Genomic DNA, 26,762 nt, shown 5'->3' on the forward strand with positions numbered 1-26,762 from the left:
GGAATTTGGCTTTTAGAAGGAAAATTCCCTTTTTTTTTTCCCCATCCCGCTGGAATTTCACCTTCCAGCCCTTCCCTTCGCCGGCCGGCTGACAAAACACCTCAAATAAATAAATTTTATTGGAATTCTCCCTAAACCGCGAGCAGCTGGAAGAGGAAAAGAAGGAATCGGGAGGGACTGTCCCGGATTTTATGCGGAAAAATGTAAAACTTTTGGAAACGCAGGACCCATCGTGCCTCAGTTTCCCCTCACGGCTCTTCCAGGGCCCTCAGCCAGGGGGACAGCGCTGTCACCCCAAGGCTGCGGTGCTGTTCCAAGGAGGAATTCCCGAATTCCCGGGGCGAATTCCCGGGGTTTGTCCCCTCTCCCCTCACGATCGCCGCCAAGAGAGGCCCTGGCCGGGCCCGCAGCAAAGCGCACCCCACCTCCGCACCCGCCCCCGGCTGGGCGGGCTCTGAGGGCCGCGTCCCTCAGGCGGCGCTATTTATAACCTCGGGAACACCGCGAGCTCTCGCGAGATTTGCCGTCCCGCCATACTGTTGTGGGCGTGGCTCTCCCCATGACGTCATCGCTGAGCCGTGAGGGGGCTTTGGGGTCCCGAGGAGTTTTGGGGACCCCAGGAGGGGAAAAAACCCCAAAATCCCCCAAATTCTCCCCTTTGTTCCCGCCTGGATCCCCGGGGAGCAGCCCCGGGGCCTGGAGGGGTCCCAAACGGGGCTTTGAGGGCCCCCCCAGTTCTGAGGGGTTTGGAGGGGGTCCCCCCCCTTCCCCTGGGTTTGGGGTGAAAAACCCGAAATTTGAGATCCCTCATTCCCTGGGGTTGGGGTCCACAAACCCTGGATTTATTTCCCTGTTCCTGGGTTTGGGATGGATCCCATTGGATCGAGGCCTTCCCCACGGCCACATCCCAGAAAACTCCGGAGTTTGGGATCAACGTGGGAAAAAACACCATGAAAATTCCTTAAAATTCATGAAAAATCCTTTAAAATCCTGACAACTCCTTAAAATCCCTTAAAATTGCTGGGAAATCCTGAAAATTCCTGAAAATGCCTTAAAATCGTTCAAAATTCCTGAAAATACCTGGAAATTCCTGAAAAAAATCTTAAAATTCCTGAAAATCCCTTCATGTCCACACGAAAGGATCGCCCCGCCAGGATGATCCAAGGAAGTGGGGCTGGGGAAAAAAAGCGGGAATTCCTTAAAATTCCTGAAAATAATTCCTTAAAATTCCTTTAAATTCCTCAAAATCCCAGCCTGGAGCGCCCCGGGATAACGGGAATGTCCCTGCCCGTGGAACTGGGACATTTCAGCTCCTTCCGAGCCAAATTATTCCAGGATTCCCTGAAAATCCAGGATGTTCCTGGCCCTGGGAATGGCTTTTCTTCCTTTTTTTCCCTGGTTTTCCTGGCTCTGATCCCAAAAAAAAGAAAATCAATCCCCATTCCCAATTTCCTCCTGCGCTGTTTCACTGCAGGATCCCTGAACTCTTTTGGAATAATTTCAATTTTCCTTCCAGGAATTCTCTGCATCCCGAATTCCCCAGCCTGGGAGTTGCTCCAAGCTCTTCCCTCTCTCCCTCCCGGGATTCCAGCGGAATTCCAGAGGTTGTATCGCCCCTCGAAGCCTTCATTAGCCCTTAATTGCCGTTAATTAACCCAGGCCAGGAGGCTCCGTCCCATTTTTCCAGGAGTTTTTGGGGATGAGAGGCGGAAAAGGAAAATCCCGGAGGGATTTGGGGCACCCAAAAATCGATTTTTTGGGACACCTGGCTGCTGCCGTGTCCTTTTGGGGAATTCCTCAAAAAAAATCCGGGAAAACGAAGCTGGGATTAACCCCTCTGGTGCCGACCCCGCCGCGGGCTCCCTCTCCCCGCATTCCCGATTTCCCACCGGGAATTGCACCCACGATAAATTGGATTCCCAAATCCCGGCTGGAAAACCGGGATCAGCCGGAGGGAGGGAGGGAAGGGAGGGAGGAATTCCAGCATCTCCTTCCCCAAACCCCTAAACCCCAAACCCCAAATTCCAAATCCCCAAACCCCAAATTCCAAATCCCACACCTCCCAACCCCAAACCCCGAAACCCCCAAAACCCCAAACTCCAAACCCCAAAACCCCAAACCCCAAATTCCAAATCACCAAATTCCAAATCCCCAAACCCCACACCCCCAAATTCCAAATCCCCAAATTCCACACCCCCAAACCCCAAACCTCAAACCCTGAAACCCCGAAACCCCCAAACTCCAAATCCCCAAATTCCAAACCCCCAAACCTCACAACCCAAACCCCCAAACCCCAAATTCCAAATCCCCAAACCCCAAATTCCAAATCCCACACCCCCAAACCCCAAATCCCCAATCCAATTCCAATCCCCAGACCCCAAATTCCAATCCCCAAACTCCAAATCCCCAAATTCCAAACCCCCAAATCCCCAAACCCCAAATTCCAATCCCCAAATTCCAAACCCCCAAACCCCCAATCCCCAAACCCCAAATTCCAATCCCCAAATTCCAATCCCCAAATCCCCAAACCCCAAATTCCAATCCCCAAACCCCAATCCCCACATTCCAATCCCCAATCCCCAAACCCCAATCCCCAAACCCCAATCCCCAATCCCCAACCCCCAATCCCCACACCCCACACCCCACCCCAAACCCGGGACCCTGGCGGTGGCCGGGGGATCCTCTGGCATTGCCGGGACAGGCTCTGGCATTGCGGGGGGACCCTCGGCCGTTCCGGGAATTCTCTTTTCCCGGTGTTTCCCGCCGGCAGCGCGGCCGCAGCTCTCGGGCCGTGCCCGGCGCGGCCGCCGCTAATCCGGGCACTGATCCGGGCGCTGCCGCGGGGTCGGGGGTCAGCGCGGCCCCCGCCATTCTGCGCGCTCCGCCCGCTCCGCAGCCCCGCTCTCCCCCACTCCCGCATTTATTGCCCTCCATTCCCGCATTTTCCCCTTTCCCCCCATCCCCGTTTCCCCCTCATTCCCGGTGTTCCCCCTCCCCGCCCCATTCCCGGTGGTTTTGGCCCCCATTCCAGGACTCCCTCCATCCCCGCACTCCCTCCATCCCCGCACTCCCTCCATTCCCATTTTCCCCCCATTCCCGGTTTTTCCTCCCCCATTCCCGGTGTTTTCTCCCCCCATCCCCGCACTCCCTCCATTCCCGTTTTTTCCTCCATTCCCGTTTCCTCCCCTCCATTCTCTGGTTTTTTCCCCCCATCCCCGTTTTTCCCCCCATTCCCGGTGTTTTCCCCCCAGTTCCCGGTTTTTCCCCCCAGTTCCCGGTTTTTCCCCCCATTCCCGGTGTTTTCTCCCCCCATTACCGCACTCCCTCCATTCCCGCACTCCCTCCATCCCCGTTTTTCCCCCCATTCCCGGTGTTTTCCCCCCATTCCCGGTGGTTTTCCCCCCATTCCCGGTGGTTTTCCCCCATTCCCGGTGTTTATCCCCATTCCCGGTGGTTTTTCCCCATTCCCGGTGGTTTTCCCCCCATTCCCGGTGGTTTTCCCCCCATTCCCGGTGTTTTTCCCCCATTCCCGGTGTTTTTCCCCCATGGAGAACCCCTCGCTCTGAGCCCCGCGATGCTCCGCGCCCCGCGGGCTGCGGCGCCGGGGTGGTCGCTCCTCCTTCCTCCCCCTCCTCCTCCTCCTCCTCCTCCTCCTGCGAGCCGCTCCGGCCGCTGATCCCGCGCCGAGCCGAGCCGAGCCGAGCCGATTCCCGGGGAAATAAAAGCAAAACCGCGCGGGGATGGAGCGGGAATCGCCGCGGGGCAAATCGCGGCTGCCCTCGCTGCTCCTGGCGCTGCTGGGGCTCGGCCCAGGTGAGTCGGGGGCGACCCCGGAGCCGCGGGACCCCCGGGGGGCTCGGGCGGGACCCCCCCGAGCCCTGGAAAGCTCTGGAACGCCGCATCCAGCGGGGCCGGGCCCGCCGGGCTCGCCCACCCCTCCCCAGGCGGATTTTTGGGGTTTTTTTTTTTGGATTGAGGGACCTGCGATATTTTTTCCCCCCTCCCCGGCTCCTTACGTAAAGCCGGGAGCGAGGGATCCCCCCGGAATTCCCAAAGATTCCAGAATTCCCGCAAATCCCCTCCGGGAGCGTTCCTGCGGGACAGCGTCCGGCCCACGGGCACCTTAATTACGGGGCTCATTTGCCTCCGCGATTAATTGGCCTGGCGGGGATGGTGCCGCCAGGTGATGCCCAAAACACCGGCCCGGGAAAGGTGGGAAAGCCGCAATTCCCGGGATTTGGAGCAGCCTGGGAAGCAGAGCCCGGCCGGGGGGGAAGGGACGCGGGGCGCAGAGCGAGGCTGGAGTTGGTTTTGGGGGATTTTCGGAGGTTTGGGGCGGGCCGGGAGCAGGGACGGATCCCGCGGCTCCCTCTCCCTCCTCCCCGCGCTGCGGGAGAGCCTCGTGCTCCCAAAAAAATCGGGATCCGGGATAAACAGGCTGAGGCGGGGCGGCGCTTGGCGCGGGAGGGGCCGAGCGGCCACCGCGAGCCCCCCCGGCCGCTCCTCCCGGGATGGAGCACCGGGAAAAATCCCGGGAAAAGCGCAGGGAGCGCCCGGGGGGCTGCGGAGCCCGGGGGGAGATGGGGAGGGGGGTGGAGACCGCTCCAGAGGGGGAGCGGATCCTGGAATTCCGGGGGGATCTTGGAATTCGGGAGCAGATCCTGGAATTCGGGAGCGGATCCTGGAATTCGGGAGCGGATCCTGGAATTCGGGAGCAGATCCTGGAATTCGGGAGCGGATCCTGGAATTCGGGAGAGGATCCTGGAATTCGGGAGCGGATCCTGGAATTCGGGAGAGGATCCTGGAATTCGGGAGCGGATCCTGGAATTCGGGAGCGGATCCTGGAATTCCGGGGGGATGTTGGAATTCCGGGGGGGATCTTGGAATTCCGGGGGATTTTGGAATTCCGGGGGATTTTGGGATTCCGGGGGGGTTTCGGGAAGCCCCTCCCCGGCCCCTCCTTGCTCTCAGCATCCTCCCCTGGGGTCTGGGGGGGCTTCACCCCCCAAAAACTTCACCGAGCGCTCAAAAATTCCCTCGGCTTTAAAGTCGGGCTGGAAAAGCGGGAATGAGACCCGGGATGAGCAGGGATGAAAGCCGGGAAAAGCGGGAATCAATCCCGGGATGGGCAGGAATCAAATCCTGGAAAAGCAGGAATAAAACCTGGGATGAGCAGGAATGAAACTCAGGAAAAGCAGGAACAAAACCGGGGGAAAAAAGTGGGAATCAAACCCGGGAAAAGCGGGAATGACACTCAGGAAAAGCAGGACTCAAACCTGGGAAAAGCGAGAATGAATCCCGGGAAAAGCGGGAATGAATCCCGGGAAAAGCGGGACCTGCACCGAGCGCCGCCCGGGTTAACCCCGATTTGGTCGGGACAGGGACCGCGAGGGGACACCGGGAGTGTCCCCAGAGCGGGACGGAGCCGTCCCGTCCCCGGCGGGCGGAGCCGCTGGTCCCGAAATTCCCGAAATTCCCGAGATCCCGAAGTAACTCCCGAAATTCCCGGTGCCAGGGACGCGGGGGTGGCGCAGGTGACAGCTGGGCGGGGGGAGGGCGCTGCCAGGAGCGGGGGAGGCGGCGCCGAGCGGAATTTTTCCAGGGAAATGCCAAAAAAAAGGAAAAAAATTTAAAAAAATCCCAAATGGAATCTCAGAACCTTCCCCTGGGGCTGGGATCGGGCCCCGGCCCGGGGGGAATCGCCAACCCCAAAATTTTGGGGTTTTGTCCCTGCCTGGAGCTGCCCAGTGGTTCCTGGGAGCTGGAGCTGGGCAGGAATTCTGCCCCAAAAAAACCCAATTTTGCAGAAATTCTACCCCCAATAAACTCAATTTTTGTGGAAATTCTACGCCCCAGAAAAACCACCGATTTTTCAGAAATTCTACCCCCAAAAAACCAAATTTTGCAGAAATTCTACCCAAAAAGCCCCAATTTTTAATAAATTCTACCCCAAAAAACCCAATTTTGCAGAAATTCTATCCCAAAACCCCAAATTTTTCAGAAATTCTACCCAAAACGCCCAATTTTTCAGAAATTCTACCCAAAACCCCCAATTTTGCAGAAATTCTACCCAAGACCCCCAATTTTGCAGAAATTCTACCCAAAACCCCCAATTTTGCAGAAATTCTACCCAAAAATCCCCCCTCCACTCTCGGTTTTCCGCAGGGCTCTTGCAGGAGGCGCGTTTTGAGGCAGAAAATGAGGTTTTGGAAATTCTGGCTGGGAATTCCACCCAGTCTCTCCTGGAGCGTTGTTCTGGTGAGAGCCCCGAGTTCAGATGGGGCCGCATCTGAACCTGTAGTTTTTAGGTTTTGACCTTTTTGGCCGATTTTTCCCCCAAAACCTCTGCCGCTCCCTCTCTTTTTTGGAGGCTCAGAGCCCTCGCCTTTGTTCATTCGCCTTTTTCGCTGATTTCCCCCCAAAATTTCTGCTTTTCCCTCTTTTTTCAGCACCACCCGCTCGCACGCCGCTCCAGACCCGCAAGAATTTCCCTTTTCAGCCGCTTTTTCCCCCAAAATTCCCGACTTTCCTTCTCTTCTTGGAGGAAATTCCTCCCCTGGGATTGATTCACCTTTTCGGCCGCTTTTCCCCCAAAATTTCCGCTTTTCCCTCTTTTTTTCAACAACACCGACGGCTGCAGACCCAGCCAAGGCCGCTGCCAGGACCCTCCTCTTCCTCCTCCTCCCCAGTCGTCCCCAAATGTCCCCAAATGTCCCCAAAATGGCCCCAAATGTCCCCAAACATCCTCAAAATGCTCTCCAAACATCCTAAAGAGTCCCCAGATGTCCCCAGTTGTCCCCAAACCCCCTCTGGTGACATTTTCCTGTCCCAGAGCTCTTCAGCCAATCCTGGGCAGGGGAACTCTGTCCTGGGCGGCTCCGTGCTGCTGTCACCCCCAACAAAACCGTCCCCAAATGTCCCCAGGTGTCCCCAAAATGTCCCCAAATGTCCCCAGCTGTCCCCAAACCCTCTCAGGTGCCATTTCTGTCCCAGCGCTGCTCCTTGGCCAGTCCTGGCAGGTGAATCGTGTCCTGGGTGGCTCTGTCATGCTGTCACCGGCAGTGCCACCCAGCCAGACCGTCCCCAGCTGTCCCCAGCTGTCCCCCAGCTGTCCCCCAGCTGTCCCCAGGTGTCCCCAGCCCCGCGGTGACACTCTTCTGTCGCAGAGCTGCTCTTCGGGCAGCCCCGGGCAGGTGAACGCTGTCCTTGGTGGCTCTGTCCAGCTGTCACCGGCAGTGCCACCCAGCCAGACCGTCCCCAGGTGTCCCCAGCTGTCCCCAGGTGTCCCCAGCTGTCCCCAGGTGTCCCCCAGCTGTCCCCAGGTGTCCCCAGCCCCGCGGTGACACTCTTCTGTCGCAGAGCTGCTCTTCGGGCAGCCCCGGGCAGGTGAACGCTGTCCTTGGTGGCTCTGTCCAGCTGTCACCGGCAGTGCCACCCAGCCAGACCGCCCCCAGCTGTCCCCAGGTGTCCCCCAGGTGTCCCCAGCTGTCCCCAGCTGTCCCCCAGCTGTCCCCAGGTGTCCCCAGCCCCGCGGTGACACTCTTCTGTCGCAGAGCTGCTCTTCGGGCAGCCCCGGGCAGGTGAACGCTGTCCTTGGTGGCTCTGTCCCGCTGTCACCGGCACTGCCACCCAGCCAGACCGTCCCCAGGTGTCCCCAGGTGTCCCCCAGCTGTCCCCAGCCCCATGGTGACACTTTTCTGTCCCAGCGCTGCTCCTTGGCCAGTCCTGGCAGGTGAATCGTGTCCTTGGTGGCTGTGTCCCGCTGTCACCGGCAGTGCCACCCAGCCAGACCGTCCCCAGGTGTCCCCCAGCTGTCCCCAGGTGTCCCCAGGTGTCCCCCAGCTGTCCCCAGGTGTCCCCAGCCCCGCGGTGACACTCTTCTGTCGCAGAGCTGCTCTTCGGGCAGCCCCGGGCCCCGCCGCGCCAGGTGAACGGCGTGCTGGGCGGCTCCGTGCTGCTGTCCCCGGCGCTGCTGCCCAACCAGACGGTGAAGGAGATCGAGTGGAGCTTCTCGGCGGGCACCGGTGCCACCATCCAGGTGGCCGAGGTGGGCCCGGGCGGGCTGGAGCGGCCGGACCCGCGGGACCGCTTCGGCCGCCGCCTGGAGCTCGTCAACGGCACGGCGCTGCGGCTCCGCGGGCTGCAGCGCGGCGACAGCGGCGTCTTCGGGGCCCGCATCAAACTGCAGCCGGCCCTGGTGGAGGACCAGGCCTTCAACCTGTCCGTCTACGGTGAGGGGGGCACGCTTTGTTAATGAGTTAATTAATTAGTTCATTAGTCATTGGGTTAAGGTGGGGTTCGGGTGGGGAAACTGAGGCACGGAGCAGGATTGGGGCTTTAGGTGACACTGGGGGAGGACCAGGCCTTCAACTTGTCCGTCTATGGTGATGGGGGAATGATTAATTAATTAGTTAGTTAATTAATTAGTTCATTAGTCATTGGGTTAAGGTGGGGTTCGGGTGGGGAAACTGAGGCACGGAGCGGGATTGGGGCTTTAGGTGACACTGGGGGAGGACCAGGCCTTAAACCTGTCCGTCTATGGTGATGGGGGAGTGGTTAATTAATTAGTTAGTTAATTAATTAGTTCATTGGTCATTGGGTTAAGTTCAGGTTCGGGTGGGGAAACTGAGGCACGGAGCAGGACTGGGGCTTTAGGTGACACTGGGGGAGGACCAGGCCTTAAACCTGTCCGTGCCTGCAGAGGCCGAGCCTCGGGGCTTTGGGGGGATTTGGGGAGGTTTTGGGGGGGTTTGGGGAGGTTTTGGGGGGGTTTGGGGGAGGTTTTGGGGGAGGTTTTGGGGGTTTTTGGGGAGGTTTTGGGGGGGTTTGGGGTGGTTTTTGGGGTTTCGGTGCCACCCCCGTGCCCCCGCAGAGGCCGTGCCCTGGGGCGGTTTTTGGGGAGGTTTTTGGGGGTTTTGGGGTTTCGGTGCCAGCCCCGTGCCCCCGCAGAGGCCGTGCCCTGGGGAGGTTTTTGGGGAGGTTTTTGGGGGTTTTGGGGTTTCGGTGCCACCCCCGTGCCCCCGCAGAGGCCGTGCCCAGCCCCCGGACGCGCAGCCAGCTCCTGGCCAGCACGCTGGAGTGGTGCAACCTCACCCTGCAGTGCCAGGGCAGCGGCCGCGGCGCCGTCAATGTCACCTGGCGGCGCGACAGCCTCACCTGGGGCCAGCTGGGCCCCGGGCGCCACCAGCTGTCCCCCGACGGCACCACCCTGCGGGTGGCACTGCCGCCCACCGCCACCAACGTCACCTACGCCTGCACCGTCAGCAACCCCGCGGACCACAAGGTCGCCCTGTTCGACCTGCAGAGCCTGTGCCAGGGCGGAGGTGAGGCGGGGACACGGGGACAGGGACAGGGACAGGGGCACGGCTGGGGGGGACAGGGACAGGGGCACAGGTGGGGTGGCATGGCCAAGGTGACATGGCCGGGGTGACACACCTGGGGTGGCATGGCTGTAACACAGGTGGGGTGGCACAGCTGAGGTGGCATGGCCAGGGCGACACGGCTGGGGTGACACGGCCGGGGTGGCCCAGCCCAGGTGTGACAGCCCAAGTGGCAAGGCCAGGGTGGCACAGCCGAGGTGACACACCTGTCTCCCCTGGGCTGTCACGGGTGTCCCCGCGGGCAGGGGGCCCCTCGGCCTTCTCCACCTCGGGCTACGTGGTGCTCTCGCTGATCCTGGTGGCCGTCAGCCTGGGCGGCGCCTTCTGGTGCTGGAGGGTCAACAGCGAGAAGGCGGCCGAGGCAGGTGGGCAAAGCCCCCAAATTCCAAACCCCCAACTCCCCAAATCCCCAAATCTCCAATTCCCAAATCCCCAATTCCCCAAATTCCCCAAATTCCCCAAATCCTCAAATCCCCAAATTCCCCAATTCCCAAATCCCCAAATCCTCAAATTCCCCAATTCCCCATTCCCCAAATTCCAAACCCCCAAATCCCCAACTCCCCAAATCCCCAACTCCCCAAATTCCCAATTCCCCAACTCCCCAAATCCTTAAATTCCCCAATTCCCCATTCCCAACTCCCCAAATCCCCAATTCCCAAATCCCCAACTCCCCAAATCCTCAAATTCCCCAAATCCCCAAATCCCCAAATTCCCCAATTCCCAAATCCCCAAATTCCCAACTGCCCGATTCCCAATTCCCAACACCCCAATTCCCAGTTTTCCCATTTCCCTGTTCCCCATTTTCCCCATTTTCCCGTTTCCCTGGTTTCCCAGTTTTCCCATTTCCCTTTTCCCCATTTTCCCCATTTTCCCATTTCCCTGGTTTCCCAGTTTTCCCATTTCCCTGTTCCCCATTTTCCCCATTTTCCCGTTTCCCTGGTTTCCCCGGTTTTCCCATTTCTCATTTCTCCATTTTTCTCGTTTTCCCATCTACCCATTTTCTTCTTGTCCTGTTTTCCCATTTTCCCCATTTTTCCTGGATTTTTTTTTCCTATTTCCCCCATTTTTTCCATTTTCCCCATTTTTCCTGTTTTCCCCCATTTTCCCTGTGGTTTTTCCCCATTTCCCTGGTTTTCCCCCATTTTCCCTGGGGTTTTTTCCCATTTTTTCCTTTTCCCCATTTTCCCCATTTTTTTCCCCGTGTTTTCCCGTTTTTCCCCACTTTTCCCCATTTTCCCTGTGGTTTTTCCCCATTTCCCCAGTTTTCCCCCATTTTTCCCCATTTTTTCCTTTTTCCTCTTTTTTCCCATTCTTTCCCTGTTTTTTTCCCGTTTTTCCCCATTTTTCCCCATTTTCCCTGGGGTTTTTCCCCATTTCCCCCATTTTTTACTTTTTCCCCATTTTTTCCCCGTTTTTTCCCGTTTTTCCCCACTTTTCCCCATTTTCCCTGTGCTTTTTCCCCATTTCCCTGTTTTCCCCCCATTTTCCCTGGGATTTTTTCCCCATTTCCCTGTTTCCCCCCCATTTTCCCTGGGGTTTTTCCCCATTTTTCCCCATTTTTTCCTTTTTCCCCATTTTCCCCCACTTTTCCCCATTTCCCTGTTTTCCCCCCATTTTCCCTGGGGTTTTTCCCCATTTTTCCCGTTTTTCCCCGTTTTTCCCCCGTTTCCCCGCAGCCGCCACGCCCACGGCGCCGCCCGAGGAGAGCCCCGGGGAGCCGCAGTTCAGCGACATCGTCTGCAGGAGCCCCCCCGAGGGCAACGACCAGGTCGGGACCCCAGACTCCGGGGGGGACCCCAAAATCCGCGGGAATCCCAAAAAAACACGGGAAATCCTAAAAACCGCAGGAATCCCCAAAAAACCGCAGGAATCCCCAAAAAACCGCAGGAATCCCCAAAAAACCGCGGGAATCCCAAAAAGAACCGCAGGAATCCCAAAAAACGCAGGAATCCCAAAAACACCGCAGGAATCCCCAAAGCCACGGGAGTCCCCAAAATCCGGGGGGGGTCCCTAAAAACCACAGGGATCCCAAAAATCTGTGAGGAATCCCCAAAACCCCACAGGAAACCCCAAAAACAGCGGGAGCCCTAAAAACCGAGTGAGTCTCCAAAAATGGGGAGAGTTCCCAAAAGTGGGGAGAGTTCCCAAAAATGAGAGAGATCCCAAAAATGGGGAGAGTTCCCAAAATTGAGAGAGATCCCAAAAAGACATCAGAGTCCCAAAAAACCTCAGGGATCCCAAAATCCACGGGGGGGGGGGTCCCCAAAAACCTGCAGGAGTCCCGAAAAACCAGGAGGGAAACCCCAAAACCGTGGGAATCCCAAAAAATGAGGGGGACCCCAAAAACCGCGGGGGCATCCCCACAAAAACCACGAGAATCCCAAACCCATAAAAATCCCAAAACCTCGGGAATCCCAAAATCTCAGGAATACCAAAATCCGAGGGGGACCCCAAAAGCCGAGGGGGACCCCAAAAGCCATGGGGGGACCCCAAAAGCCGAGGGGGACCCCAACTGTCGCCCCGCAGGGCCCCAGCCCCCCCGAGGCCCCGCAGGAACCCAGCGAACCCCAAAAATCCGAGCCCGCGGCCCCAAAATCGCCCCCGGGGGGCGGCGAGCAGAAAGCCCCGGAGGACACGGCCGAGGAGGTGACATAGGGCCAGGTGAGGGGACCCCAAAAACCCCAAAAACCCCAAAATCGGGGAGCTTCGGGGACACCCCGCACCCCAAAACAGCCTGGGTGGAGGGGAAAGGGTTAAAGGGGCTTTTGGGGAGGGGCTGCCCCAAAAAGGGACATTGGGGACCCCAAAAGAGTGAGGGATGAAGGGTTGGGGTGTCCCCAAAAGGGACATTGGGGACCCCAAAGAGTGAGGGATGAAGGGTTGGGGTGTCCCCAAAAAGGGACATTGGGGACCCCAAAGAGTGAGGGATGAAGGGTTGGGGTGTCCCCAAAAAGGGACACTGGGGACACCCCAGACCCCAAAACAGCGGGGGATAAAGGGTTGGGGAGGGGGGACTGTCCCCAAAAAGGGGACCCTAAAAGAGCCGGGGTTAAAGGTTTTTTGGGGGGAGGGACTGTCCCCCACAAGGGGCATTTGGGGGACCCCAAAAGAGTGAGGGACAAAGGGTTGGAGTGTCTCAAAGAGGGACATTTGGGGACACCCCGCACCCCAAGAGATCCCGAGATAAAGGGTTGGGGAGGGGGAACGGCCCCAAAGAGGGGATGAAGGGGTGGGGAGGGGGGACTGTCCCCAAAAAGGGACATTGGGGGACACCCCGGACCCCAAAAGAGTGGGGTTAAAGGGTTGGGGAGGGGGAATGGCCCCAAAGAGGGGATGAAGGGGTGGGGAGGGGGGACTGTCCCCAAAAAGGGACATTGGGGGACACCCCGGACCCCAAAAGAGTGGGGTTAAAGGGTTGGGGAGGGGGAATGGCCCCAAAGAGGGGATGAAGGGGTGGGGAGGGGGGACTGTCCCCAAAAAGGGACATTGGGGGACACCCCGCACCCCAAAAGAGTGGGGATAAAGGGTTGGGGAGGGGGAAGGGCCCCAAAGAGGGAATTAAAGGGCTGGGAAGGGCCCCAAAGAGGGGACGAGGGGCTGGGGAGGGGCTGTCCCTGAGCCCAGGAGCGCTGGGGGGGTCTCCCCCTCCTGGGGACCCCCGACCCAGCGCGGGGTGTCCCCGCAGGGCCCCGCAGCGCCGGCACCCCGGGAAGGGCTGAGAGCGTCGAGTGCCAAACCCCGAGCCCCAACCCCGAGCCCACGGCCGGGCCCATTTCCCCCCCTGTGACCCCAAAACCCTCGGGTCTGTCCCCAATTCCCTGCCCGGGACTGCGCTGGGGAGGGGGACCCAGGGCAGAGGTCCCAGAGGGGTTCTGGGGGGTCCCGGGGGGTTCTGGGGGTCCCTGGGTGCTCCCCGCATGTTTTGGGGTGGAATGATCCCCCTGACCCCACAATCGGACAGATTTCCCTGTTTCTGACCCCAAAATCCTTGGGTTTGTCCCCAACTCCCTGCCCGGGACTGTTCTGGGGAGGGGGCTCCAAGCCTGGGTGAGTCCCTGGGGGTTTTGGGGTGGGAGGATCCCCCTGACCCCACAACCAGACAGATTTCCCTGTTTCTGACCCCAAAATCCTTGGGTTTGTCCCCAATTCCGTGCCCGGGACTGTTCTGGGGAGGGGGCTCCAAGCCTGGGTGGGTCCCTGGGGGTTTTGGGGTGGGAGGATCCCCCTGACCCCACAACCAGACAGATTTCCCCGTTTCTGACCCCAAAATCCCTGGGTTTGTCCCCAATTCCATGCCCGGGACTGTTCTGGGGAGGCGGATCCCGATCAGAGGCGGTGGAGCCGGAATTTGGGGGGTCCCCGGGGGTTCGTGGGGTCTTTGGGGTCCCTGCCTGTTTTGGGGTTCTCCGGAATTGGGGGAAAATCGGGAATTTCGCCCCCCGGGCGCGGGCAGCACCCCCCACACCCCCCCAGCGTGTAAATATCAGCAAATAAACGGTGGTGACGTTTGGGCTGCCTTTTTTGGGGTGTTTGGGGGATTTGGGGGGTTGGGGCTGGTTTTGGGGTGTTATGGGGTATTTGGGGCTGGTTTTGGGGTTTCTTTGGGGTGTTTTGGGGTTTTTCTGGGGCTGGTTTTGGGGCATTTAGGACCTGGGTTTGGCCCTGGCTTAAATTCTATTTTGGGGCTGGTTTTGGGGGATTTTGGGGGTGGTTTTGGGGTAACTCGGGCTGGTTTTCGGGTTTGTTTGGGGTATTTAGGACCTGGTTTTGGCCCTGGGTTTGATTCTATTTTGGGGCTGGTTTTGGGAGTATTCTGGGCCTGTTTTGGCCCTGGCTTTGGTTCTGCTTTGGGGTGGTTTTGGGCTGGGTTTTGGGGTACTTGGGCCTGTCTTGGCCCTGGGTTTGGTTCTGCTTTGGGGCTGGTTTTGGGGTTGGTTTTTGGGGGTATTTGGGCCTGTTTTGGCCCTGGCTTTGGCTCCACTTTGGGGCTGGTTTTTGGGCTGGTTTGGGTCTATTTTAGGTCCGTTTATGGGCCCGTTCAGGCCCGTGCTCAGGGCTGGTTTGGGGCTGTCTGGCTCCGTCTATCCCGGGTTTTGCCCCTTTCCGGCCCCATTTATCCCTGCTTTAGCTCCATTTATCCCTGGTTTTCCCCGGTTATCCCAGTTTTTGCCCCGTTTATCCCAGTTTTATCCCGTTTTTCCCGGCCCGTGTTTATGAGGGGAGGGGGCGTTTCCCGCGCGCGCGCTCCCGCGCCCCCCCCCGTTCCCGGGACCGGAAGCGGAAGCGCGTGGGCGCGCGCGCTGCCCGGAAGCGCGTGGGCGGCGGCGGCGGTTCCGGTTCCGGCGGCGGCGGCGGCGGCGGCGGCGCGGGGGAGGCACCGGGAGGAGGAGAAGGAGAGGAAGAAGAAGAAGAAGGAAACGAAGAAGAAGCGGCGGCGCCACCGACGACAGCAACAGCGGGACGAGCGACGAGAGCCGAGCCGCCTCCTCTCCCCCCCTCTCCCCGCACTACCGGGAACGATCCGCCCCCCCCCGGTCCCCGCCCGCCTCCTTCCCCGTTTCCCCCCCTCCCTTCCCGTCCTCCTCCTCCTTCTCCCGGAACCCGCCTCGCTCCTCCCGGCCCGCGCCGCCCCCGCAGGTGCGTCCCGGGGGGATCGCGGGGGGACCGCGGGGTTTGGGGGGGGGGGGGGCGGAATTACCGGGGGGTACCGGAGGTGGGGAGCGCGGCGGGATGAAGCAGAGCCCCCCCCGAGCTGCCGCGGAGGGCGGAGCGGGGGCTCTGCGGCACTCTCCGGGGGCGGCGGGGCTGAAGCGCAGCCCCGGTAACGGCGGGGGGGGGGGTCCCGGTAACCGGGGGAGGGGAGCGGGGGCCGGGTAAACACGGAGCGGCCGAAAAGGCGGATCCGGGGGGGCGGGGGTTACCCAGAACCGCCCGGCGAGCGGGGGCGAACAAACACCGAGCGGCCCCCCCCTCCGTTACCGGGTGGGCACCGGGAACCGGGGAGCGGCGGAACGGGCACCGGGCCCCCCCCGTGGCGCATTCCCGGGCGGGGAGCGTGGGAGGCCCCGGCCGGCGGCTCCGGGGGTGTCTGCAGGGGAGCGGCACCGCCCGGGGCCGGGGCGGGCCGGGCAGGCCGGGACAGGCTCGGGGCGGCGGGAGCGGAGCGGGGGAGCCGCAGCCCCGGGCCGGCCCCGCCGCCGCCCCGGCGCCGCTCGGCCCCTCCCGGCGGCCATTTGGGGCCTTGGAGGCGGCGGCGGCCGGGAGCGGGCCGGGATGGGCCGGGGGCGCGGGGCAGGGCGGGCAGCGGGGGGTCCCGGGGGGTTCCGCTCCGCCCCGGGGGTCCCGGAGCCTTCCCGGGGCTCTGCTGGGAGTTCCCGGCCCGAATTCCCGGCAGGGAAATTTCCCTTTTCCCCCCTTTATTTCCCTTCTCTCCCATTTCCCCCTCCCCTTTTTCTCTGTTTTTTCCCCACTTTTCCCCGTTTCTCCCTCCCCTCCTGCCCTGGCACATCTGGGCCCGCTCCCAGCTGTGGATTTTGGCAGCCGAGCCCGTCTGGGAACTGAGCAGGGTTTGTTTTGTCTCCTTCCTGCAATTCCAGGCAGGGAAATTTCCCTTTTTGCTCCTCTTCCCCCCCACCCCCTTTTTCACCTTTCTCTTCAGTTTCCCCCGTTTTCCCCCTTTTTTCCTCCTTCTCTTCCCTTTTCCCCCCTTTATTCCACTTTATTTTTTCCCATTTTTCCACTTTATTCCTCATTTTCCCCCCCTTTTATTCCCCTTTCCCCCCTTTTTCAACCTTTTTTCCAACCTTTATTCCCCCCCTTTCCCCCATTTCCCCCCTCATTTTTCCTATTTTTCCACCATTTTCCCCATTCCCCAGGCAGTGCCTGCTGACCCCTTCCCCCCCCCATTTTCCTCCTATTTTTCCCCATTTTCCCCCCATTTTCCCCATTCTCCCCAGCAGTGTCTGCTGACCCCTTTCCCCCCCATTATTTCCCCCGTTATTTCCCATTTTTCCCCATTATTTTCCCCATTATTTTCCCCATTTTTCCCCATTTTTTTCCCCATTGTTTTCCCCATTTTTCCCCATTATTTTCCCCATTTTTCCCCATTGTTTTCCCCATTTTCCCCCATTATTTTCCCCAATTTTTCCCCATTATTTTCCCCATTTCCCCCATTATTCCCCCATTCCCCGGGCAGTGCCTGCTGACCCCTCTCCCCCCAGGAGGAAGAGGATGAAGGCCGGCTGCAGCATCGTGGACAAGCCCGAGGGAGGAGGGGGTAAGGACCCTCACAAAAACCCCATTCCTGCTGCTTTTCTGGGCCAAAAACCCCATTCCTGCTGCTTTTCTGGGCCAAAAACCCCATTCCTGCTGCTTTTCCCTCAGAAAAACCCCATTCCTGTTGCTTTTCCTCACAAAAACCCCATTCCTGCTGCTTTTCCCTCACAAAAACCCCATTCCTGCTGCTTTTCTGGGGTAAAAACCCCATTCCTGCTGCTTTTCCCTCACAAAAACCCCATTCCTGCTGCTTTTCTGGGGTAAAAACCCCATTCCTGCTGCTTTTCTGGGGTAAAAACCCCATTCCTGCTGCTTTTCCAGGATAAAAATATTTCCTGGGAATGCTCATCCCGCCTCTCCCACCATCCCCACTCCCTGCTGGGAAAGAAACGAGGGTGGAGGTGCTGCCTTTAAAATTCAAATTATTCCTCCCTCCCCAGGGATGGGTTTGGGGTGGGTTTGGGATTTTTCCCTCCTGGGGTTTGTGTCCTGGCAGGAATGGGGGTGGCACTGGGAAAAAAAGGGGATTTCTCCAAAAAAAAAAAAACCAACTCAAGTCAGATTTTTGCCCCAAAAAAATCACCACCTCAAATCAGATTTTTCCCAAAATAAACTTCACCCCAAATCAGATTTTTCCCCCCCAAAAATCACCACCCCAAATTAGATTTTTTAAAAAAAACCAAAACAAACAAACAAAACCCCCAAAAAACCCCAAAGCACTCAAAATTAGGTTGTTTTTTTTGGGGTTTTTTTTTTTTTTTCCCCTGAATTCCATCCCTGGGATTTTGAATGGAATTCCAGCCAAGTTTTGCAATTTTTGGTGGGTTTTAGTGGGGTTTTTGTGTCTTTTGGGTGGATTTTCCAAGGAAACTGGGCTGAAAGGAGTTGGGTGGATGGGAAACCTGGAATTCCCTGCTCCCGCACGGAATATTGAGCAGAATTCCAGGCATCAGTAATTAATGGGATTCCAGCTAAGTTTTGTCATTTTTGGTGTTTTTTGGAAATGGTTTTGGGTGGATTTTCCAAAGAAATGGGGCTGAAGTGAGTCAGAAATGAGTCACATGGATGGGAAACCTGGAATTCCCTGCTCCCACACGGAATATTGAATTCCACCCAAGTTTTACAACTTTTTGGTGGTTTTTCACGGGTTTTAGTGGGTGTTTTAGAGGTTTTTGGGGTGGTTTTGGGTGGGTTTTCCAAGGAAATGGGCTGAAATGAGTCAGAAGGATGGCAAACCTGGATCTCCCTGCTCCCACATGGAATATTGAACGGAATTCCAGGCACCAGTAATTAATGGGATCCCAGTGGAGTTTTAACACTTTTTAGTGGTTTTTAGTGGTATTTTTGTAAGGTTTTGGTGGGTTTGGGGTGCATTTTCCAAGGAAAATGGGGATGAAGGGAGTCAGAGCTGAGCAGCTGAATGGGAATTGGATCTCCCTGCTCCCACACAGAATATTGAACAGAATCCCACCTCCTGCCCAAACCCATCATTCCCTAATCAATATTTTCCCTTTTTTCTCCCATTTTTTCCCGTTTATCCCCATTTTTTCCCCATTTCCCCCCCCACCAAGGCTACCACTTCCCAGAGTGGGCGTGGGCTCGAGGCAGATCCAGCTGTGGCACTTCATCCTGGAGCTGCTGCAGAAGGAGGAGCCCCCAGACTCCACCTGGGGCTTTCTGTGGGGTTTTTTGGGTGGATTTTCCAAGGAAATGGGGCTGAAATGAGTCAGAAGGATGGCAAACCTGCATCTCCCTGCTCCCACATGGAATACTGAACAGAATCCCACCTCCTGCCCAAACCCATCATCCCCCAATCAACATTTTCCCTTTTTTCCCCGTTTATCCCCATTTATTCCCCATTTCCCCTCCCCAAGGCTACCACTTCCCAGAGTGGGCGTACAAGACGGAGTCGAGCCCGGGCTCGAGGCAGATCCAGCTGTGGCACTTCATCCTGGAGCTGCTGCAGAAGGAGGAGTTCCGGCACGTCATCGCCTGGCAGCAGGGCGAGTACGGCGAGTTCGTCATCAAGGACCCCGACGAGGTGGCGCGGCTCTGGGGGCGCCGCAAGTGCAAGCCCCAGATGAACTACGACAAGCTCAGCCGCGCCCTCAGGTCAGCAGGATTTGGGGGTTTTCCTTCAAAATTCAGAATTTCCGGGGTTTTCGGGCTCATCTCTCTGGGTTTGGGGTGCTGGGGTTGGGTTTGGGTGGCCCAGCTCTGTGGGTATCCCGCATGAACTACGACAAGCTCAGCCAGGCCCTCAGGTCAGCAGCATTTGGGGGTTTTCCTTCAAAATTCAGAATTTCAGGGGTTTTCGGGCTCATCTCTCCGGGTTTGGGGTGCTGGGGTTGGGTTTGGGTGGCCCAGCTCTGTGGGTATCCCACATGAACTACAAAGAGCTCAGCCAGGCCTTCAGGTCAGCAGGATTTGGGGGTTTTCCTTCAAAATTCAGAATTTCGGGGGTTTTCGGGCTCATCTCTCCGGGTTTGGGGTGCTGGGGTTGGGTTTGGGTGGCCCAGCTCTGTGGGTATCCCACGTGAACTACGATGAGCTCAGCCGCGCCCTCAGGTCAGCAGGATTTGGGGTTTTTCCTTCAAAATTCAGAATTTCCGGGGTTTTCGGGCTCATCTCTCCGGGTTTGGGGTGCTGGGGTTGGGTTTGGGTGGCCCAGCTCTGTGGGTATCCCACATGAACTACGATGAGCTCAGCCAGGCCCTCAGGTCAGCAGCATTTGGGGGTTTTTCCTTCAAAATTCAGAATTTCGGGGGTTTTCGGGCTCATCTCTCCGGGTTTGGGGTGCTGGGGTTGGGTTTGGGTGGCCCAGCTCTGTGGGTATTCCATATGAACTACGACGAGCTCAGCCAGGTCAGCAGGATTTGGGGGTTTTTCCTTCAAAATTCAGAATTTCGGGGGTTTTCGGGCTCATCTCTTTGGGTTTGGGTTTTGGTGGCCCAGCTCTGTGGGTATCCCGCATGAACTACGACAAGCTCAGCCGCGCCCTCAGGTCAGCAGGATTGGGGGTTTTCCTTCAAAATTCAGAATTTCGGGGGTTTTCGGGCTCATCTCTCCAGGTTTGGGGTGCTGGGGTTGGGTTTGGGTGGCCCAGCTCTGTGGGTATCCCACGTGAACTACGATGAGCTCAGCCAGGCCCTCAGGTCAGCAGGATTTGGGGTTTTTCCTTCAAAATTCAGAATTTCGGGGGTTTTCGGGCTCATCTCTCCAGGTTTGGGGTGCTGGGGTTGGGTTTTGGTGGCCCAGCTCTGTGGGTATCCCACATGAACTACGAAGAGCTCAGCCGCGCCCTCAGGTCAGCAGCATTGGGGGTTTTCCTTCAAAATTCAGAATTTCGGGGGTTTTCAGGCTCATCTCTCCGGGTTTGGGGTGGCCCAGCTCTGTGGGTATCCCACATGAACTACGAAGAGCTCAGCCGCGCCCTCAGGTCAGCAGGATTGGGGGGTTTTCCTTCAAAATTCAGAATTTCGGGGGTTTTCGGGCTCATCTCTCCGGGTTTGGGGTGCTGGGGTTGGGTTTGGGGTGGCCCAGCTCTGTGTGTATCCCACATGAACTACGACAAGCTCAGCCAGGCCCTCAGGTCAGCAGGATTTGGGGGTTTTCCTTCAAAATTCAGAATTTCGGGGGTTTTCGGGCTCATCTCTCCGGGTTTGGGTTTGGGTGGCCCAGCTCTGTGGGTTTCCCACATGAACTACGATGAGCTCAGCCGCGCCCTCAGGTCAGCAGGATTTGGGGTTTTTCATGGGTTTAACCCCATGGAATCTTGAGATGTGATGGTGGTGTTGGCTCATCCCTCAGGGTTTGGGGTGGTGGGGTTGGGTTTGGGTTTTCGTGGCACGACTCTGGGGGTGCCACAAGTGCAAGCCCCAGATGAACTACGACAAGCTCAGCCGTGCCCTCAGGTTTGTGAAATTGGGGGATTTTTCCTTCAAAGTTCAGAATTTCGAGGGGTTTTGTTTTGGGCTCATCTCTCCGGGGTTGGCCCGGCTCTGGGTTTTGGTGGCGCGGCTCTGAGGGCCCCAGAAATGTAAACCCCACGTGAAGTAGAACAAGCTCAGCTGGGCTCTCAGGTCGGTGAAATTGGGGTTTTTTTCCTTCAAAATTTGGAATTTCATGGGTTTTTGGGCTCGTCCCTCAGGGTTTGGGGTGGTGGGGTTGGGTTTGGGTGTTGGTGGCCCGGCTCTGAGGGCCCCAGAAATGCAAACCCCCCATGAACTACAACAAGCTCAGCTGGGCTCTCAGGTTGGTAACATCTGAGGGTTTTTCCTTCAAAATTCAGAATTTCAGGGGTTTTTGGGCTCATGGGGTGGTGGGGTTGGCCCAGCTCTGTGGGCACCCCACATGAACTACGACGAGCTCAGCCAGGCCCTCAGATCAGCAGAATTTGGGCTTTTCCCCTTTTTTTCCATGGAATTTTGGGGTTTTCAAGTGGGATGTTATGGTGGTGTTGTCCCTCAGGATCTGGGGAGGTGGGGGTGGCCCAGCTCTGGGTTTGGTGGCCCAGCTCTGATGAACTACACCAAGCTCAGCCAGGCCCTGAGGCCAGCAGAATTTGGAGGTTTTCCCTTTTTTCCCCCATGGGGTTTAAGGTCCTTTTTCCACCCCGAAATGTTCCTGGATTCCATTTAAAGGGATTTTAGGGATCAGTCTTTCCCTGGTCCAGGTTATTCCGTGGATTTCCCATCCCTGGGAGTGGCCAATTCCAGTGTGGAGTGACCTGGGAATGTGGGAGCTGCTCCTGGCCCTGGATTTTTAAGGATATTTGAGCCCTTTCCAGCCCAAACCATCCCAGAATTCCATATTTTGGTTTAAACAGGAAATGAGGAAGGAATCCCTCAGGAATTAGGGAGGAATTCTGGATTTTTGAGTGCTTCGATCAGTTTTTTCCATTTTTTAAAATTCATTTCTAGATATTACTACAACAAGAGGATCCTGCACAAGACCAAGGGCAAAAGATTCACCTATAAATTCAACTTCAACAAGCTGGTGATGCCCAATTATCCCTTCATCAACATCCGGCCCAACGGTGAGCCCGGGGAATTCGGGAATTCCGTGTGGGAATTGGGGGGGGAAAAAACCCAAAAAACCCCCCAGGAATGTGGAATTTGGTTTTTTTTTTTCCACTGCCAGCCTGGATAAAAAAGCCAAAACCTGGGAGCAAATCCCAGCTGCAGTGGGGGATGTGGGCTCAGGGTTTATCTTTCCCCGGGGATTGTTGGGATTTGTGGGATAAGAGGATCAACCTTGGGATGCAATCCCGGAGCGGCTCAGGTGAGTTTGTGGGGCCTTGTACAAATCCACGGCTTCTTCTGCCTTCTCTGCCCCTTTTCCCGCTCCTTTTCAACCAAAAATGGCTCTTTTTTAACCCATTCCTGCCCCAGAGTTGGGAGGGATTCCATAGGGATCGCAGCGGTCCCGGAGGAAACCAGGAATTCCTTGGATTTTGACTAAAAATAAAAAATTTTTCCCTGGAAAAAGACATAGGATAATGAGGAAGAGTTTGGGAATGGAGCATAAATGTCCCTTTTTTGCCCTAAAATAGTTTTGCCAGGTTTATCCTGGAGTCAGCAGCGGTTTCTTGGGGAAAGAGTCTTTCCCGGGGAATTTTTGATGGAATTAAACCCCGTAAGAGCCAAATTCCTACAGCTGGGGGATTGTCCCGATCAGGCACAGCGGGAAAATGATCCATAAAAACAGGAAAACCCTCTGGAAGTCGATATTCCCAGAAACTCCAGACTTTTCTCCTCACAAAATCTCAATTTAGAGGAGCTGGGCCTAGCACGAGCTGCTCCAGGGGAAAGGCTGGAAAGCTGATCCAGCAGGGGAAAAAAACAGGAAAAAGAGCAGAAAAAGGGGGGGGAAATTGGTGATTATTGAATCCATAAAGATAGGAAAACCCTCTGGAAGTCAATATTTCCAGAAATTCCAAACTTTTCTCCTCACAAAATCTCAATTTGGAGGAGCCTGGCCTGGCAGACTGTGCTGCAGGGCAAAGCCTGGAAAGCCAATGCAGCAGGGAAAAAACAGGAAAAAGAGCAAGAAAAGGGGGGGAAATGGTGATTATTCAATCCATAAAGATAGAAAAACCCTCTGGAAGTCAATATTCCCAGAAATTCCAAACTTTTCTCCTCACAAAATCTCAATTTAGAGGAGCTGGGCCTAGCACAAGCTGCTCCAGGGGAAAGGCTGGAAAGCCAATCCAGCAGGGAAAAAACAGGAAAAGAACAGGAAAAAGAGCAGGAAAAGGGGGGAAATTGGTGATTATTGAATCCATAAAGATAAAATGCTGTCTGCAAGTCGTTGCTCCCAAAAATTCCAATTTTTTCTCCACAAAAAAGTCCCAATTTGGAGGACCCCGATCCAGCCTGGAACACCAATCCAGCAGGGAAAAGCAGGGAAAATAGGGCTAAAAGCTGGTTCTGTGTGGGCAAAAAAGGGATTTTTCCAGGCTGGAGCTCCAGGGCCGCCTCCCCTCCCTGAGGGAATCTCCACAGTTTTGTTTTTCCAAGGCTCTGGGAAGGCCAAAAAAAGAAAAGGGAAAAATTCCTCCAGGTGTTGGTGTCTCCTTCACCTGTGTGGGCCCTGCTGGGGTTTGTTTTATTTTCTTTTTTTTTTTTTTTCCTTGGGAGGAGGGAATGTCTTTTCCAAGCCATAGAACGGGGGTGGGAAGATGTGTCTGGAGCTGTAATTCCTTAATTAACAGGGAGCAAACGAGTCCGGGCAGTTCCCAGCTCCCTCTCCCTGCTCCCTCCTGTCCCTGGGGCACTTGGAAAAAAAAATAATTTGGGAGAATTTGGAACACTCTCGGTTAATCCCGGGAATTTGGAGTTTTTCTCCAGGGTTGTCCCCTCAATCGTGGAGATTTTTGGTGGAAAAAGGAGGGATTTGGGTGGGAATTTGAGATATTTCTGTGGATCTTTGAGATACTTCCATGGATTGATGAAATTCCCCCTCAGAGGTTTCCGTTTACATCAGAGATATTTCCATGGATTTTTGAGATGTTTTTATGGATACTGGGAGACATTTCCATGGATTGCTGAGATCCCCTCTCAGATGAGATATTTCCGTGGATATTTGAGTGTTTTTCCGTGGGTATTTGAGATATTTCTGTGGTTATTTCAGACATTTCCATGGATTCATGAGATCCCCCCTCAGAGAAGAGATTTCCATGGACATTTCAGACATTTCCATGGATATTTCAGACATTTCCATGGATATTTCAGACATTTCCGTGCACTGATGAGATCCCTGCTTAGATGAGATATTTCTATGGACATTTGAGTTTTTCCCGTGGATATTTCAGACATTTCCATGGGTATTTCAGACATTTCCATGGATTCATGAGATCCCCCCTCAGAGAAGAAATTTCCGTGGATATTTCAGACATTTCCATGGATATTTCAGACATTTCCATGCACTGATGAGATCCCCTCTCAGATAAGATATTTCTATGGATATTTGAGTTTTTCCCGTGGATATTTCAGACATTTCCATGCACTGATGAGATCCCCTCTCAGATAAGATATTTCTATGGACATTTGAGTTTTTCCCGTGGATATTTCAGACATTTCCATGGGCTGATCCCATCCCCACTCAGACCAGCCATTCGGGTGCACACTTAAAACACTTCCACGCCTTTCCACGCTATCCCCAGGACCTTCAGCCAGCTCTTCCCCCAGCTCCCCTCCAGCCCCCCGCTCCCCCAGTCCCCTAACTCTTTTTTCTCCCTTTTCTCACCGTTTTGCAGGCGTGGTCCCTCAGAGCGCCCCGCCCGTGCCCACCGCCTCCTCCCGCTTCCACTTTCCCCCTCTGGAGCCGCACTCTCCCAGCGAGGAGGGCCCGGGCCGCTTCGCGCCGGGCTCGCTGCTGCCGCCGCACGCCGAGCCGGCGCTGCCGGACCCCGAGCGCAAGGCCGAGCCCGCCGAGCTGGAGGAGAGCGCCCCGGACTGGCGCCGGGACCTGCTGGCTCCGCCGCACGCCGCCGCCGCCGCCGCCGCGGGGCCCAAGCGCAAGCCCGAGGTGGTGCTGCCGCTCTTCTCGCGGCCCGGGATGTTCCCCGAGCACCCGCACAGCCCCTTCGCCGTGTCGCCGCTGCCGGGCCGCCCCGGCGTGCTCAACGTGCCCATCTCGCCGGCGCTGTCGCTCACCCCCCACGCTCTTCTCCTACAGCCCGTCGCCGGGGCTCAGCCCCTTCGCCGCCGCCGGCAGCAGCTGCTTCTCCTTCAACCCCGAGGAGATGAAGCACTACCTGCACTCGCAGGCCTGCTCCGTGTTCAACTACCACCTGAGCCCGCGGACTTTCCCCCGCTACCCGCTGGTGGTGCCGCCGCTGCAGTGCCCGGTGCCGCTGGAGGAGCAGCCGCAGTTCCCCATCAAGCTGCAGCCGCCGCCCGCCGGCCGCAAGAACCGCGAGCGCCTGGAGAGCCCCGAGGGCACCGCCGCCAACCCCGAGCCGCCGCTGCCCCGCGTCAAGGTGGAGCCGGCGCCGGACAGGGAGGAGGAGGAGGAGGAGAAGCCGGAGAAGCGCCACGGGGAGGAAGAGGAGGAGCAGGAGGAGGAGGAGGAGAAGGTGCCGGTTTTCGCCCGCCCGGCGGCTCCGGCGTGGGCGCCCGTCCCCGCTCAGCCCGGCTCGTCCGGAGAGGAGAATGCGGAGAAAACAGCGCGGGATTGCTCCGGGGACGGCGCGGGGCAGGAGAGGAGGGAGGACGCCCTGATGCCCCCCAAGCTGCGGCTGAAGCGCCGCTGGAACGGAGATTCCCGGCAGGAAATGCCCGAGGAGCCCCGGCCCAACGGGGTCTGGCACCTGCCCAAAGCCGTGGCCGCCGCCTCCGACACCTAATCCCGGCTGGAACAAAAAAACCTTGGAAAACACCCGGAGAAACATCCGTGTATTTATGTAGCAAGGTTGCAGAGCGGTTTGGGATACGGGCGGGGAGGGGGGCGGGGTAGGTCCGGGGGTTTTTAGGGAATTTCGGGGGTGGGAGAAGGGAGGGGGGCGGGAGCTGCGGGCTTTGTGTTGTTTCTGTTGTTGACTTGCAGGTGAAGAGGCGGCCGGAATTCCCGCTCGGTTTTCCCGGGAAAAGCCGGCTCCAGCTCCAGGACTGGGATGGAGGAATTCCAGGCGCGGCCGCGGGGCTGCTCCCGGGCTTTTTGGGACACCGGGAATCTCCAGATCCAGGGCGGGTGTTTTTCGTGATTTTTCGTTTTTTTTCACGGATGCGAGGTTTCCTCCCCGGCCATCCAGGAGCTGGTCTGGTTCTTTTTTTTTTCTTTTTTTTTTTTTTTTTTTTTTTTTTTTTGGGAAAAGGAGGAGCTTGGGAATTTTGCACTGTCCACGGAGCGGGGTTGGGGCGGGGGGAAGAGGATTCAGGAAAACTCGGAAAATCGGGATGGAGGCCGCGTCGTTCCCGGCGGATTTCCGGGGAAAATTCCCCTTTTCCCGCCTTTTTTTCTCTCTCTCACACAGAAGCCATGAGCAAAACTCTCCAAACTTTTTCAGGGAATGGGAACGGGAATAACACAAAATTAACCGGATGCCTTTAATCCTAACGCATTAAAAATGTTGGGGTTTGGTTCTTTTCGTTTTCGTGTGCCCGCAGCGGGAGTTTTTTTCCCCGCTGCGGAATCCGTGTGGGTGGAATTTTTGGGAATGCTTGGAAGGAGCGCTGGAATGATTGTGGTGAGTCCCGGGAACGCCGGAATTCCCGGCGCCATTCCCAGATTTTTGGACCCTCCCCCTTTCTCCCCGTTTGACTCATGCCTTAAAGAAAAAAAACAAAAAAAAAAAAAAAACAAAAAACCACGTTTGGACTTTTTCTGGGAATTTTCTTCCGGGAGCGCTCGGATTTCGTGGATCCTTCCCAGTTTTTGAGGGGGAAATCCCAAATCCCGCCGTTCCCTGCTCAGCAGAGGAATTCCAGAGGCTCTGGATTGTGCTGCCAGCGGGATCAGCCCCCGGAGGAGCCCGGAATTCCCAAGGATTCACTCCTGGAGCCTGGAATTCCCAGGGATTCGCTGCTGGAGCCCGGAATTCCCAGGGATTCACTCCTGGAGCCCGGAATTCCCAGGGATTCGCTCCTGGAGCCCAGAATTCCC

General features: G+C 57.0%; 2 protein-coding genes across 4 annotated transcripts; both read left to right on the forward strand.

The window, feature by feature from the left end:
• The first annotated feature begins 3,520 nt into the window (after nucleotides 1-3,520).
• On the forward strand, nucleotides 3,521-13,204 carry LOC132340178 (T-lymphocyte surface antigen Ly-9-like). 3 transcript variants are annotated; one of them, XM_059871017.1, is made up of 8 exons: nucleotides 3,521-3,813; nucleotides 6,166-6,258; nucleotides 7,890-8,231; nucleotides 9,027-9,323; nucleotides 9,626-9,745; nucleotides 11,057-11,148; nucleotides 11,877-12,041; nucleotides 13,066-13,204. In XM_059871017.1, the coding sequence occupies exons 1-7, from the start codon at nucleotides 3,741-3,743 to the stop codon at nucleotides 12,033-12,035; spliced, it is 1,176 nt and encodes a 391-aa protein (XP_059727000.1). In that variant the 5' UTR covers nucleotides 3,521-3,740; the 3' UTR covers nucleotides 12,036-12,041; nucleotides 13,066-13,204. The 3 variants fall into 3 exon arrangements, with proteins under 3 accessions (XP_059727000.1, XP_059727001.1, XP_059727002.1); XM_059871018.1 differs by having other exon boundaries at nucleotides 11,907-12,041; XM_059871019.1 differs by lacking the exon at nucleotides 6,166-6,258.
• Nucleotides 13,205-14,696: 1,492 nt separating this feature from the next.
• On the forward strand, nucleotides 14,697-25,548 carry LOC132340174 (ETS translocation variant 3-like). The gene is given in 6 exon segments (XM_059871011.1): nucleotides 14,697-15,017; nucleotides 16,601-16,656; nucleotides 18,530-18,767; nucleotides 21,578-21,693; nucleotides 24,415-24,815; nucleotides 24,817-25,548. Coding segments are annotated over 5 exon segments (1,491 nt in total). The 5' UTR covers nucleotides 14,697-15,017; nucleotides 16,601-16,610; the 3' UTR covers nucleotides 25,507-25,548.
• The last annotated feature ends 1,214 nt before the right edge of the window (nucleotides 25,549-26,762 follow it).

Source organism: Haemorhous mexicanus, chromosome 31 (assembly GCF_027477595.1).
Source record: "Haemorhous mexicanus isolate bHaeMex1 chromosome 31, bHaeMex1.pri, whole genome shotgun sequence".
NCBI classification, from domain to species: domain Eukaryota; kingdom Metazoa; phylum Chordata; class Aves; order Passeriformes; family Fringillidae; genus Haemorhous; species Haemorhous mexicanus.

Bases quoted from the DNA above. Each gene is read 5' to 3' on its own strand.
- LOC132340178 (XM_059871017.1), top strand. From the start codon at position 3,741: ATGGAGCGGGAATCGCCGCGGGGCAAATCGCGGCTGCCCTCGCTGCTC. The intron at 9,324-9,625 runs GTGAGGCGGGGA...CCCCGCGGGCAG, and splicing joins GAGCCTGTGCCAGGGCGGAG to GGGGCCCCTCGGCCTTCTCC. The intron at 11,149-11,876 runs GTCGGGACCCCA...GGACCCCAAAAG, and splicing joins CCCCCGAGGGCAACGACCAG to CCGAGGGGGACCCCAACTGT.